This window comes from Thamnophis elegans, chromosome 4 (genome assembly GCF_009769535.1).
Source record: "Thamnophis elegans isolate rThaEle1 chromosome 4, rThaEle1.pri, whole genome shotgun sequence".
Taxonomy (NCBI): domain Eukaryota; kingdom Metazoa; phylum Chordata; class Lepidosauria; order Squamata; family Colubridae; genus Thamnophis; species Thamnophis elegans.
The window spans coordinates 11,569,612-11,585,640 of NC_045544.1; the positions used below are offsets into that span (position 1 = coordinate 11,569,612).

A 16,029-nucleotide genomic window follows, 5' to 3' on the forward strand; every position below is an offset into this window, starting at 1 on the left:
GGTTTTTCAAAAGGCAACTGGACCTTGTTTTTCCTTGAAGATGTTTCACTTCTCATCCAAGAAGCTTCTGCAGTTCTAACTGAATGGCGGAAGATGGAAGGATTTATGCTCTTTGCAGTCATCTGGTCGTTAGCACGCTTTTTGAGAGTCGTTAAGACCACTTGGAGGTTAATTTGTGCCCTCAGGGTCACCTGAATAATGCAAGCGGGTATGGAACAGAGGTGGTATTCAGCAGGTTCTGATCAGTTCTGGAGAACCGGTAGTGGAAGTTTTGAGTAGTTCAGAGAACTGGTAAATACCACTGATTGGCCCCGCCTCCATCTATTCTCTGCCTCCCAAGTCCCAGCTGATCGGGAGAGAATGGGGATTTTTCAGTATTCTTCCCCTGGAGTGGGGTGGGAATGGCAATTTTACAGTATCCTTCCCCTGCCACGCCGACCAAGCCACACCACGCCCACAGAACCGGTAGTAGAAAAAATTGCATCTCACCACTGGTGGGGAGCCTTTTTGGAACTGCTGAACTGAATTGCTTTCATCAGTTCTGATGGTGGGAGGATGGAAGGGGGAAGAACAGTACAGTTAATTTAATTCATAATTTAATAAGCTTATATGCCGCCCAATCCCATAGGACTCCGGGTGGCTTACAAATACGAGATAAAATAAAATAACAAATAGGGGAGAAACGAAAACAGTTTAAAAAAACACAACATACATTCGGCTTAGCTGGGGGTTGGACCTGATTCATAGATCAACAGCCCCAGGCCTGCCAGAACAGCCAGGTTTTGGTGGCTTTTTGGAAGGCCGCGAGAGTGGGAAGGGTCCAGATCTCTGCGGACAGATCATTCCACAGAGCCGGAGCAGCTACAGAAAAGGCTCTCCCCCAAGGGGTCGCCAGCCGACATTGTCCGGTCGATGGCACTCGGAGGAGGCCTAGCCTGTGAGTTCTTATCGGCCGTTGGGAGGTATGTAGCAGGAGGCGGTCTCTCAGATATCCAGGTCCAAGGCCATGTAGGGCTTTAAAGGTAATCACCAGCACCTTGTAGCGCGTCCGGAGACCAATAGGGAGCCAGTGCAGCTCGCAGAGGATAGGTGTCACATGGGTGTACCGAGGTACACCCGATATTGCTCATGCGGCTGCATTCTGGACCAACTGTAGTCTCCGAACACTCTTCAAGGGCAGCCCCATGTAGAGTGCGTTGCAGTAATCAAGCCTTGAGGTGACGAGGGCAGTTGCTTTTAGAAGAAAAAAGTATCTTTGAGACACTATGACCTGGATGACTTGATAATCTCCACAGACATCGTTCCCTAGTTGACTCTTCTCTTTTCTGATCCTTTCCTTTCCTTAGTTAAACTCAGGAAATCTCAGATATTGAGATCTCCTAAAAAGAAGTCATATTAGTTCCTTGTTATATAGTTTATATTCAATGATTTGGTGTCAAGTCTTATTGAACCCTGTGCACAATTCAGATACTGTATATAATGACAGAAGAAGAAATTTGCAGCTTAATTTTCACATAAACATTTTAAGATACATTTCATATCGAGCCTTAAAAGATCCCATAGGTACTGAATGCAGAATACCTCTCGAAAGTATATTTAGGATTTGCTGCCTTTGTGAATTCCTTTAGCATGTTGAAATTTGAAGGCAACTTGGCCTCATGCAATTAAAAGTTCGTTTTAAAGAGTCCGTCATTAGCCCAATGCTTGTTTTAAAAAGCCTTCCGAGGAAATAGCCCCATTATTCTCTCACCAGTAGGTAAAGCAATATAATTAAAATTAAATGTGTGTTTTACAAATCAAGCTCTCTGCTTTCACTTTGCTCTTTCTCAAATCTCCCCTCACCCCATGGACATGCTGGCATTGCAAAGCCTAATTGTTCAAGGGGTGCGGTGAGAGGCCGGAAGACGGGATGAAGAGATTAAAAAAAGAAAAAGACGGTGAATACACATTTGTGTCACCATGAAGGACCGCAGGAGTCTCTGTATGATGGTCTCGATGAACAAGCCGTCAAAGCAGCCATTGTATCAGTTGAATTAAAAGTATCTCTATAACTGCATTGGAACTGAGAAAAGAAGCTCACCAGAAATTTCTAAATGTGGATTAGGAAACCTCTATCATTACAGAATTTGATCCGGATTATCATTGTTCGTTTTAATGTATTGTTAAAGGGTGTGGAGCTAGTTCACCCCCCGTAATGCAACTTGGATAAGTGCATAAGAGCAAACTGAACACCGTACACTGAAACATAAATTGATTTACTGACAGCGTAGAGTCCAAGCCATTTCCCCAAAGAGGTGGAGTTATCATCCCTCTTTATAGATGTGTGCTAATAAGCATATGCATCTGTTTGCATATAGCAGCCAGGCAATTCTTTCAATAAAGCATATGATGTGCCTAGTAAGGCCCACGAAGTGAGTGAGTGAGTGAGTGAGTGAGTGAGTTAGTTAGTTAGTTAGTTAGTTAGTTAGTTAGTTTATATACTGCAATGCGCTCTACATGGAGCAGCCTTTGAAGAGTATTCGGAGACTTCAACTTGTTCAGAATGCAGCCGCACGAGCGATTGTGGGTGCACCTCGGTACACCCACGTTACACCTATCCTCCGCGAGCTGCTCTGGCTACCGATCGGTCTCGGGATACGCTTCAAAGTGCTAGTCGTAACTTATAAAGCCCTTCATGGTATTGGACCTGGGTACTTGAGAGACCGCCTGCTGCCAATTACCTCCCAAAGACCCGTCAGATATCACAGGGTCGGCCTCCTCTGGGTTCCGTCCACCAGCCAATGCCATCTGGCTACTACCCGGGGGAGGGCCTTCTCTGTAGCAGCTCCGGCCCTTTGTAATGAACTCCTCGCGGAGATGCAGACCCTCACCTCTCTCCAGGCTTCCGGAAAGCCGTCAAAACCTGGCTGTGCCGGCAGGCCTGGGGTTGATGAGTTCCCCTCCCCTCTCGACTGGTATGACTTTGTGATTTTCATGTATTTTAATTATGTGTACTGTTGTTTATGTTCCCTTTCCCCCCTGAGTTGTTCGCCGCCCTGAGTCCCTCCTGGAAAAGGGCAGCATACAAATAAACCAAATACAAATACAAATATATGCTGACCATTTTGCCTTCAGACAACTCTGATGTTGAAGACATTTGGTACTAATAATCTAAGTGAGTCCAACACCAGCCCCAACATGAATTAGAAAAGCTTGGGCAATCCTCCCCAGAATTCAATCAAGGGAGACTGTTATCTAAAAATGAGGACCAAGGTTGTTGGGGGCAATATGCCGACTTCTATAAATCAGGGGTCTCCAACCTTGGCAACTTTAAGACTTCAACTCCCAGAGTTCCCCAGCCAGCAAATCTGGCTCAGCTTTTCCTCAGCCTTTTGAGCTGTTCTTCAACCAGCAAAGCAAATCTGACTGAGGAATTCTGGGAGTTGAAGTCCACAAGTCTTAAAAGTTGCCAAGGTTGGAGACCGCTGCTATAAATCACTTAGAGAGGACTGTAAAGCACTATGAAGCGGTATATAAATGCTGTCGCTATTGCTGTTATAAATAGACTTTGGTTTAACAAAAATAGCCAGAGGCCAAAATGTTCACTGATAAGAGGCCTAGATATGGTCTTTTATTGCGGGAAGGGAAAAAAAAGACAAAGGATGCAAATTGAATTACCATGCAGACCATGTGCTTCATGTACGTATGTGTGGTGTTGTAGTATAGATATACTGTAAAGTGAAAAGCTTGCATTGTGTCAGACCCGAAGTGGCGCAGTGGTTAGGGTGCAGTACTGCAGGCCACTTCAGCTGACTGTTATCTGCAGTTCAGCGGTTCAAATCTCACCGGCTCAAGGTTGACTCAGCCTTCCATCCTTCCGAGGTGGGTAAAATGAGGACCCAGATTGTTGTTGGGGGCGATATGCTGACTCTGTAAACCGCTTAGAGAGGGCTGAAAGCCCTATGAAGCGGTATATAAGTCTAACTGCTATTGCTATTGATGTCATGATGCATTTCCCCCCATATTTTAGAGTCATTCTGATTATGTATAGATGCCTAGGAGCCCAGGAAAAGATTCTAGATAGAAATGGAGATTTTTATACCAAATTGCCCATTCTTTTTCTCTGGTAACAAGGCAGCCCGGCCCTACTACCTTATCTCCCTCTGGTGGTCATTGTCAAAATCTTCCTCAAATTCCTCCAAATCCTTGACTCACAACCACAATTTTGGTCATAAGTTTTGATGGTCATATTAAGGAGGTCATCACATGACCATGCATGACTTATAACCTTTTTTGTAGCAGTCATTATACAAATGTGATGGTCATAAGGGGAGAATGGAAGGATATATGTCCTTGCGGTCATTAGCACTCCCCTGAGAATTGTTGAGGCCTCTTGGAGGTTTATCTTTGGTAGGAACCCACCTCTGAGTGCTGAGTAGCATGTAATATACATTTTAAAAAATTCACGCAGTATAAAATGCAAAAAAAAAAAAAAAAAACATCCAGAGAAAATCACCACCATCTGAAAAATTAGACAATGCACAAGGGGCCTTTACACAAAATATCGGACTATTTTATTTTATGCTGAAAATACACAGTATAAAATGTTAAAGCTTACAGCAAATCTGAAATAACTAACATTTTAATTAAAGATAGTTTTATAGTTTTAATTAAAGACCTTTTATGCTTCTCATTTAAATGTTTTTTTGCATAATTCCTTATTGTGAACACTTAACCCAGAGTGATTTTCTGCTTTGTATTGGTGTATTCAGCGCAAACACATTATTTTTGTTCTAATGAAAAATAGTGAAATGTTTTTTTATAAAATTTGTCTCCATTGATATCGCATAAAATTAGGAATTTATCTTTTACGAATCATGCACTTTATTCTGTTCAAACATGTTTTGCAAATGCAAACATGCACTATAAAAATCAAAACAAATGGCATTTTAGCTAACATTGTTTACAATAATATACCACCTATATATGTGCATTTTACTAAATGATTTAATCTGTTTTCTGTGAAAACTAATCTACACAGAATCTAAAGATATTTTATTGACAAAAATATATGCTAAGGAAAAATTGATGTATGCCACTTTTCCTTCATTGATGAGTATTACAAAAATGTTTCACATTGAGAAGGCAGAAACTATATCTATATTTTTTTTTCCATTCTAGCATGATCTTATTTCTGTATATTATTTCACATATACACAGTAGTAGAGAAGAATGCAGCTTTAGAATCCAGAGAGGAAAAAATATAGGCTTTTCTAGTACTATATGCATTATACAGAAAAAAGGATGGAATAATCACCATTGCCTTAAATGGAAAAAAACTTGGTTTTGCATTATCTTCAAAGGTAGAGTAGAATTAAGAATTTTTTTTTTTAGAAGTAAAGAAATGAGTTTGGCTAAATTCAGACATTGTTCTTGGGTATGATCTTGTTTGAGGAGTTCCGGTTTAGTTGTCCTGTGTTCCAATGGTCCCTTGGTACTGGATTCATAGTTATGACTTAGCACTGTTAGAGATCCGAGGTGGCGCAGTGGGTAGAGTACAGTACTGCAGGCCACTTCAGCTGACTGCTATCTGCAGTTCAGCGGTTCAAATCTCACCGGCTCAAAGATTGATTCAGCCTTCCATCCTTCCGAGGTAGGTAAAATGAGGACCCAGATTGTGGGGGGCGATATGCTGACTCTGTAAACCGCTTAGAGAGGGCTGAAAGCCCTATGAAGTGGTATATAAGTCTAACTGCTATTGCAATTGCATTTCCTCTTTCCCTCTATGTTGTATCCAGATTGTTGTTAGTCTGGATTATGGTAGCTATGATCACATTACTATTGACAAATGAGACCTCTCACCAACAGCAATTGTGATTGGCTATTCTATAGCTAAATGATGTAGTCATAAAGTGGGGGGGGGAAATCACACGACTGTGCCCAATTTAAAAGGGCAGTTCGGCAGTTCTGGTTGCAGTTGTTAAGTGAATCATCATGGGTCATTAAGCAGGATATAATATGACTCCCCTCCCCCCAACATGCCACTTCCTCCAGCTTCTCTTTTGGCTTTGCTTGTTGGAAGCTGGCCTTGAAAATTGTAAAAGGTGATCACATCACCAAGGGACATTTGAATTTCATAAATGCAATGTTGGCTGTCAAATACCCGAATTGCAATCACATGGCCAAGGGGAGGTTGAATATCCACAACTGGTCTGGTCATAGGTCTCCCTGTTCAGACTGTTGTAACTTCAAATGGTTACTGAACAAGTGGATTGTAAGCAATACTCTTATCTGTGCTCTCCAAAGAGAGTCTTGGAAGGAATCAAAATGGCCTCTACTCCTTTTCTGGAATACATGTCTTACGCTGTCCCGTCCTATAAGTCTCCAGTTCTTTTACATTCATTATACTCCTGTTCTGCATAATTCTTGTTTGTGGAGAATATTAAGCCTTAAATTCTATTCAGAATTGTATTCTGATTTCTGCTGGTGTTCTGGACTAGGGAAAAAGTAGAGTTTTATTTTATTCCCAACATATGTTGATAACTTATTTTATAGAGTTATGGATATAAGTCAGATAGTATCAGATTAACATGAAATACAATGTTAGGCATATTTTAAAGTACTATGTGGTCTCTCTCTCTCCCTCTTTCTCTTTCTCTCTCTCTCTCCCTCCTCCCTCTCCCTCTCCTTCAAAATTTGGAGCATAATCAGAGTTTAATATTGAAGGATAACTAATTAATATCTATCTATCTATATCTATATCTATCTATATCTATCTATCTCTATCTCTATCTATCTCTATCTCTATCTCTATCTCTATCTCTATATCTATATCTATATCTATATCTATATCTATATCTATATCTATATCTATATCTATATCTATCTATCTTTCTATCTATATCTATCTATCTATCTATCTATCTATCTATCTATCTATCTATCTATCTATCTATCTATCTATCTATCTATCTATCTATGGCTGTTTGTGTGTGTGTGTGTTTTCCAGCGTAACTCTGGAACGCCTCAACAATTTCAACCAAACTTGGCACACAGATGACTTACTCACTTGAGAAAAATACTCTGGGGGTAAGACACGCCTAACACCCCTCAAGGTGGGTGCTCTGTTAAGATACAGCCTGTTGTGCCGTACTGGCTCCTACTGCACAGAGCGATGGAGTTTCCATGGTAATGGCTTCACAGTACTCCACAAGGGGGGCTCCCTCTGGTAAGGGGGAAAATCCAACATTAGAAATTACGTTTGGGCCAGACATTTTTCTCCTATAAATACTCGGGCAATTGCCAGCACTAGTATAAAATACTTAAATAATCACATTTTGGATAATTATCCCAAAGTAATGTGCAGGTTGGGGAAGATGGATTGACCTAAGAAAACTCCAGTGCAGAGTTTCTTATCAGTCTCTGGTTTGGGAAAATTACATTGCATTCCAGCTTATTGTCCAAAAGCTTATGCTGCGTCCTTTGACGTCTGATTGCTTTCCTTTGCTTAGTCATGAGAGTTCTGGGAAACTGATGTTCTCTTATATCAACATATCATGCAGCTGCTTCTTCCCAAGGAAAGCTGCACACACCTTTCTCCAAGTCGTCCCTGTGCTTTTCTGAATCCTGCACAGCAGAGGTGGGTTGCTACCGGTTCGCATCAGTTTGGGCAAACCGCTAGTGGAAATTGGGACTGGTTTGCCAAACCGGTAGGGGACGACAGGCTGTCCATGCCCCTGAATCATTCCCCGGTCACCGCTGCTGCTTTCGGCTTGTTTTTCAGTCATTTTTTTTTCATGTTCTGCACATGCACAGAACAATGTATGCGCAACTGCACGAAGCAAAGCGCCAGCAACACCAGCAGCAACCCATCCCTGATGCACCGCCTTCTTGGAAGGCTTCAGAAGGCTGCTGAGCCTCATGAGGCAGCCATGTGTGATTTGGAGAAGGCTGCACATGGCCTCGTCTGCTTCACACAAGGCCACGGAGAGCTCACCTCATCAGCTGCAGGAGGAAGGAAACAGCCAAAGTCTTTTGGGTCCAGCAGCGTTGGTAGAGCACAAGGCAGCAGGGGCAGCTATGGCTTTGTGCTGTGGTGCAATGGGGTGGCTGGCCTGCCTGCTGCCAATTACCTCCAATAGGCCGATTAGATCCCACAGATTAGGCCTCCTCCGAATTCCATCCACTGGCCAATGCCGACTGGCGACCACCTGGAGGAGGGCCTTCTCTGTGGCTGCTCCGGCCCTCTGGAACGAGCTCCCCGTGGAGATTCGGACCCCCACCAACCTCCAGGCTTTCCGCAAAGCCCTTAAAACCTGGCTGTTCCGACAGGCCTGGGGCTGATGAGTTCCTGTCCCCGCTCGAATGGTGTGTCTGTTGAGTTGTTTTTTTAAATTGTGGTATTGTTTGTCTATGTCTTTTTTCCCCCCATTTGTATCCCCTATCCCCCCCCCCCTGACTTGGGTTGTGAGCCACCCTGAGTCCCTTCTGGGAAAAGGGCGGCATAGGAATATAATAAATTCAATTCAATTCAATTCAATGGCACAAGGAATGAAACAGCCCTTTGCAGTGCTGGTGGTGCTGGCAGGCCTGGGTAAGATTGAAGCCACAAGGAGATGGAGAATGGTGAAGGCTCTACTGAGCAGGCCAGCCAAAATTCTAGAGATGGAGGGGGAGGTAGAAAGGTGGTCAGAGTTGAAGCACCCTTGTGGCTGTAAGTGTGGGTGGGTTGCTAATCACTCAAATTTTGATCATGTGGCCATGGGGTTCAGCACTGTCATAACTTACGAAGAAAACGTCTTTAACTGAGGTCTACCTGCAAACGAATCTCTGAAAGAGATTCATGGCCATTAAGCAAATCTGATTTCTCCCATTGATTTTGATTGCCAGAAGCCAGCTGGGAAGGTTGCGAATGTTGATCACAATAATTGCAAATACATGCTCAATGCTCCCTTCACAAGGACACAATTTCAGAGTGCAGCGGCTGGGCATTTCATGATCAAGCAAACCATTTCAGAATTGTGAGCGTTTGTGTACATATGCATGTAACAGCCTTAAATTCAACTTTGCTAAAGAGCTAGCTGTCAAGCCATATATTTCGGAAAATCTAATATGATTATTACCTTAATTTTCCTTGTCTCTTGGCTTGAATTACACTTTCCTTTAAAATGAAACCCACTTAGGAGAGGCTAAATCGTTTTCTGCTGTAATTTTGTTGTAACTGCTTCCACAGCTCTTCCTGTTGTCTTTCTCCTTTTACCCCTCTCTGGGGCATTTGCTGTAAATTAGTCATGTACCAATAGATGCAGTGTGAAAATAAAATTGACTCTATTACCTTCTTTCTATGATTATTTAGAAAATGGATGGTTCATTCTCTCTGCTAATGTGAATATGTGCCAGCCTGCCGAATGCTTAGAACTACTCTGAATCTTATTTCAAATTGGCAATGTTACCATGGAGTCCCACTCAGTGTGCTTATAACAGGAGATCTCTAGATAACCACTACATTATAAATAGGGTGAGATAGATAAACAGATTTTTTTTTTTTTAGCCTGCCTATGTTTTCCCCACTCTTGTACCAATTATAACACACAAATGGGCAGGCATTTCGGTTAAAAAAAAATATATCCCGTATTTGCATTCAGAGCTATGAACTGTCAGTATGTATATTCGTACAACTCACTTAAAACTGACTGTAATAGGTTTCTGGGTTTTGCATATTAATAGCACAACACAATATATGCTTGTTTTTTTTTAAATTTTGGGGGGTTTTTTTGTGGGTGGAGGGGAACCTACTGTATTCAGTTGTTCTTATGCTCTGTAGTACAAACTAAACATTGTTTCTAGGGACAATAAGCCCTGTTTTGGAGAGGTGGCTTGGCTGAATTATGCTCATCATTAAATAATAGTTGACATAATTCTTAATTGCTTAATTCTGTTCAGCTTTTTTCTTCATGTTTACATGTTGTCCTTCAAGTTTTTCCCTAAATCATTTATTTTCTGCCTTCAACATTGGAATTTCAATGGTTGGCATGCTTACCTGTTATTCAACAAAAAATTGGATAAGAATTTAAAAAGTCATATCTTAAGAAATGCTTTACTGCGGGTCTGGAAAAAATACCAATATAAATTAAATGACAAAATACCCATGTGGGCAATTCCTAGACACGCAATTGAAAATATGAATACAGCACAAAAACAGGACAGAATTACTTACAGACAGCTTCTTACCTCAGAAAGGGGGGGTATTACAATTAAAATCCTTAGAGGTATTAAAAGAGGAGAAGGTAGTTCAAACATGGTTCCAGTATGGGCAATTACAGGCTAGGTGGAAAATAGATCAAAAAATTGGTTTTATCCAAGTTGAGGATAATTTGTTTAAACAAATAAGAGATCAAAGCTTAATGCATATAAAGAGGATATATAATGTATTAATACAGATGGATTCGGAAACAGAATTAGTTAAAGATTGTATGATAAAATGGGCTCAAAATATTGAAGAACCAATAATGTTGGAGACATGGGAAAGAATCTGGGTAAGAAATGTGAAATTTACACAAACATTGGAATTCCAGTGGTTCTTCCCAATCATGGACTTAGCATGATTTATTTGGGCCAATAAGCTAAAACCATAAACACCAGTTTGGCCTGATGAAGCTCTTTAGCATTTTTGCAGAGTTTTTTTCTTCCGCGCTAAGATTTTGCTTTGCAAAATGCCTTTTTCTACCCACATCTTTACCCAGGTTTAAGTTTTATTCGCTCAACTTCCCAGGAACCAGATTTTGTTGAGATGGGGATTGTATTTAAAAATAAAACTAAAAGGGCATTCAACCAGAACTATTCATAAAGTACATTAAAGCTTAACTTGTGTTATTATTGAGCTATTCCAATAAGTCAACAGATAAATCTGCATACCGTATCTGTTCTACTAGCTCACTGCTTTTACTGTTACCAGTGTTTCCCTGAGAATAAGACTGGATCCTATATTAATTTTTGCTCTAAAAGATGTATTAGGACTTATTTTCCAGTTAGGGCTTATTTTGGGGGAAATACAGTACTAAATGTGTCTGTCTGGCTGGCAATCTTTTTTTTTTTTTGGCAGCTTTTTTCCCCCTTCTACAACACCTTGCAGTCAAGGTTCACTGACAAATGCGCGATAGACATATGCGCACCGACAAAACCGCGACGGACAAATGAGCGCCGTCAAAATCGCTAATTGATTTTTGACAATAGCGTGATGACAAATGCGCGATGACAAAATCGTGCCAACAAACTTACAGTAATTTTTTCAATTTTATTTAACCCTAACCCTAAAAGTAATTTTTTTCGATTTTATTGTGCTTGTTATTGCGCTTTTGTTGTCGCGATTTTATCATTGCAAATTTGTCGGCGCGATTTTGACGTCGCGTTTTAATCGGTGCTATTTTGTCGGCACGCATATGTCTATCGCACAATTGTCGGGCCATGACAGTCATTACATCAACATTGTTATGTCATCATACCTGTACCTGTATATAGTATTTCGCTTCTATATTTACACATCTTTATACACAGTTATATATATATATATATTTATATATTGGTTTTTGGCTTAATGAATTTTATTCTTGTTTTGCAGCCATTTATACCAATTATTCCAAATTTCATAATATTCCGACTCTTCTTTATCTTTTAATTTCAGTGTTAATTTGTCCATCTCTGCACAATCCAAAGTTTTTTTATCACTAATTCATCTGAGGGGGTATTATTTTGTTTCCAGTATTGGGCAAATGCTATTCTGGCTGACAATCTTAACTGGTGCTTATTTTTTGATAGGGCTTATACTATGAGCATCCTGGAAAAAAACATGCTAGGGGTTATTTTCCAATTGGGTCTTATTTTCGGGAAAACACACTCTTTGAAAAAAAATAAAACGGAAGGAAATCTTTGTTGAATGCGACAACTCGGCTGGATGAATGGTCTCTGAATGAATGGAAGCTAAGGTTGAATTCAAACAGGCTAAATACATCTTGATTCTTTCCAAATATGCAAAAAGCTATTTGAGGGAGGAAGTGTTGAGCAAAATATTTTTTAGGAGAGATTTGCATCATCAAAATGTCTTGTTTTGAGCTGCAATGGCACAGTGGTTAGAATGCAGTACTACAGGGTACTTTTGCTGACTGCCGGCTGCCTGCAATTTGTCAGTTCAAATCTCACCAAGCTCAAGATTGACTCAGCCTTTCATTCTCCCGAGGTGGGTAAAATGAGGAGCAGGATTGTTGGGGGCAATAGGCCGCCTTTGTAAACTGCTTAGAGAGGGCTGTAAAGCACTGTGAAGCGGTATATAAGTGCTAAGTGCTGTTGTTTTCTAATTGGAATATAGATCATAAATGTACAGATCATAAATGTACTGAAAGGCTTGTGTAAAGTACAGGTAGTGTCCTTGACTTTCAGCCGTAATTGAGCCCAACATTTCTGTTGTTAAGTGAGACATTTGTTAAGTGAGTTTTGCCCCATTTTATGTTGTTCCTTGCTTCATTTGTTAAGTGAATCACTGCAGTGGATAAGTTGATTACACGGTTGTTAAGTGAATCTGGTTTCCCTATTGAATTTGCTTGTCAGAAGGTCGCAAAAGGGGATCACATGACCTTGGGGCCCAGCAACAGTCATAAGTATGAGTCAGTTGCCAAGTGCCTGAATTTTAATCCCATGGTCATGGGGATGCTGCAAAGGTATAACTGAAAAACACTCATAACTCACTTTTTTTCAGTGAACGCTCATTAAATGAACTGTGGTAAGTTGAGGGCTACTTGTATTCTGCTTAATAAGGAAGATTTGTACACTGAGGGCATGCTACAAGTAATAACACCTATCCTCCGCGAGCTGCACTGGCTACCGATCAGTCTCAGGATACGCTTCAAGGTGCTAGTCGTAACTTATAAAGCCCTTCATGGTATTGGATCTGGGTACTTGAGAGACTGCCTGCTGCCAATTACCTCCCACAGACCCATTAGATCTCACAGGGTTGGCCTCCTCCGGGTGCCGTCTACCAGCCAATGCCACCTGGCTATTACCCGGGGGAGGGCCTTCTCTGTGGCAGCTCCGGCCCTCTGGAATGAACTCCCCACAGGGATTCAGACCCTCACCTCTCTCCATGCCTTCCGGAAAGCCGTCAAAACCTGGCTTTGCCGGCAGGCCTGGGGGTGATGAGTTCCCTCCCCTCTCGACATGTATGGTTGTGTGACTGTTGTTTACTTTTATTATTTGTATTTTGTCTTTTTATGTTCTCCTTTTTCCCCCTTGAATTGTTCGCCGCCCTGAGTCCTCCCGGAGAAGGGTGGCATACAAATAATACAATACAATACAATACAATACAATACAATACAATACAATACAATACAATACAATACAATACAATACAATACAATACAATAATTTAGAGAAAAATCTCCTTAATCTACTCAGACTATTTGCATCTTCTTTCCTTATATGTCAAATAAAATATCAGCCATCTACTCTGAATAGTTAATGTGAAGGAAAATGAAGTTAGGTGCAATTGTGTTTTGCTCTCTAAAGGTGCTAATCAGAAGTAATAAAATGGTAATGATTGTTTTTCACATGGAAAAATAATCAAGAACGACTTGTACAATTCCAGATTTCTGCTTTTCTACTTCGTCCAAAAGGAAGCTGCAGGCTGCGAATATGTCAATCTATTTAATAGGGTTTCTGGGCAATGGATATAGGAGTTGTTACTGCTTCATTAGTTTGGTTCTAGAAATTATACATCCTCAAGCAGTTTATAATACTTTCTTCCTAATTCTGTCATTTTTGATCAGTTCAGAATCTGGTCTGAAAATGCAGCTCTACTATCTCCTTCCATGTGAATCTCATGTCATGGAATAACAGGATGGAGAGTCCCTACTAAGATTCTGAATCTAGCTGACAAGTGAGAGAATAAAATTCACAGTGTTGCACTCACAGTCTATTAGTCATGCCTCAGCTTGTCATCTTTCTGGTTTTTATGCATACAATGAAATTATTCTATGTATTTGATGAGCCGACCTCTGAGTCCACCAACTTAGGATTGCAGTTTTTGTTCTTTTTAAATTTGAAATATGTTCCTATAAAACCAGTGGTGGGTTTCAAAAAAATTTCGAACCTACTCTGTGGGTGTGGCCTCCTTTGTGGGAGTGGCTTGCCGGCCATGTGACCTGGTGGGAGTGGCTTGTCAGCCGTGTGTTCTCTCTCTCTCTCTCTCTCCCCCTCTCCCCCCTCTCCCTCTCTCTCTCTCCCCCCTCTCTTTTTCCTTCCTTTTGTCTCTCTGTCCCTTTTTCCTTTTTTTCTTTCATCTCTCTCTCACTTTTTCTTTCTTTTTTTCTTTTTTTATTTATTTATTTCTTCCTTTCTCTCTCTCTCTCTCTCTCTCTCTCTCTCTCTCTCTCTGTGTGTGTGTGTGTGTGTGTGTGTGTGTGAGTGAGTGGTGGGTTTCAAATTTTTTTGGAACCTCTTCTGTAGATGTGGCCTGCTTTCCGGGTCCACTGGTGGAACCTCTTCTAACCGGTTTGGTAGATATCACGAACCGGTTCTACCGAACTGGTGCGAACTGGTAGGAACCCACCTCTGTATAAAACTCATCTTTTCACTGTCAGAATTCCGAAACACATGCGCTCTTTTTAATAGATCCACAATAAAATACTTTTGACTACTAAAACAAGAATTCTGCTTGATTTTTTTTTTCCTTTTTCTTAATAGTGGCCAGCATTCAGAAGCTTCCTGCAGCATCTGTTCTAACAGACATCAATTTCCCCATGAGAGGAAGGAAAGGAATGGTTGACTGGGCCCGAAACTCAGAAGACAGGGTTGTGATTCCCAAAAGTATCTTCACCCCTATGTCAACAGGTAAAAAAAACCTCAGCAGCCTTTTCATTTTCTATTTCACGAAAGAAAGCTAACTTGCTAACTCATGCATTTGTGGGCTTGCTTCATTGGTATTTTGGATCAGCTATTTGAAGATTAGCATTACAGTCGGATTTTAAACTTGTTCCTTCTATACAAATGTATAGTGCAAAAGGTGGTTATTGAATCTTAATGATTAGCATTTACAACTAGACTTCTATGGTTATAATATGACAGTTCTCCAAAAAGCAAGAAAAAATATATAGCAGAAAGAATGTCAAGTTTTATTCTTTGTACAATTCGAAGTTCTTGAGTCTGTGAATATGAAAGCTAATTCCTGGATTTCTCTTTTGGGCTTCTCATTAGTTCATAGCTGGTGGTGCCTCCCTATTATAATGCACCTGTTTCTATTTCTATGGGAACCCAGTTGAAGTTGGAAATAATATGGCAACAGCAAGGAATCAGTAGGAAAATCAAGGGGAAAGAGTCACTATCGGAGTGGGTGGTCATAATAAATTTAAAATAATAATCATAATAATAGAGACCAGCTGAAAAACATTTGCCTGCTTCAGGGTGCACCCAAATGGCTATTGTAATCTTTGTGTCCCTTTACACATTGTAGGAAAAGCCATTTCAGTTCCTTATGTGAAAAAGGGACTGACATAGTACACATTTATCTGGTTCTTCCTCTTCCTTGCTTACGTATCTGTGTGTGAATGATCATGTTCATTATCTATAACTCTCATCTATGGGAAAGGAAGTGATGGGCTTCTCACTACCAAGTTAGTATCCTGTTACAAAACAAGCAAAGATAAGTACTCAGTTGTGCTTGAATGGGGAATGGAGAAGGAGGAGAGTTCTCATAATTGTCCATTTCCATATGGGAATGAGCTATGCTTACCTTTGTTGCGCAAGGTTAATTGACGTGTTTTCTACAAATATAGGCTTATATAGGACATTATTAGCTAAAATTGACCAGGGTTCACTGTTCTGACCCCCCTCCTCCGTCCAGAAACGAAAGCCGAAACCAACGTAAATGAGAAGGTTTCTTTAATCAGTCCAGACTCTCGTTGGCTGCAAGCCACATAAACAAAGAGATAAGCACTCTGGCAGCAAGTCCTACAAAACTTGGCAGCAACGCAAACAAACTCTGGCAGCAATCCAGCCTGCCAAGTT

General features: G+C 40.8%; 1 protein-coding gene across 1 annotated transcript in view; it reads left to right on the plus strand.

The window, feature by feature from the left end:
* Positions 1-16,029, plus strand: part of ADGRB3 (adhesion G protein-coupled receptor B3) — a 556,344-nt gene that overhangs the window by 261,622 nt on the left and 278,693 nt on the right. The window contains exon 12 of the mRNA XM_032214959.1: positions 14,710-14,856. Within this exon, the coding sequence (XP_032070850.1) occupies positions 14,710-14,856 (147 nt within the window). The remainder of the gene's footprint in view (positions 1-14,709; positions 14,857-16,029) is intronic.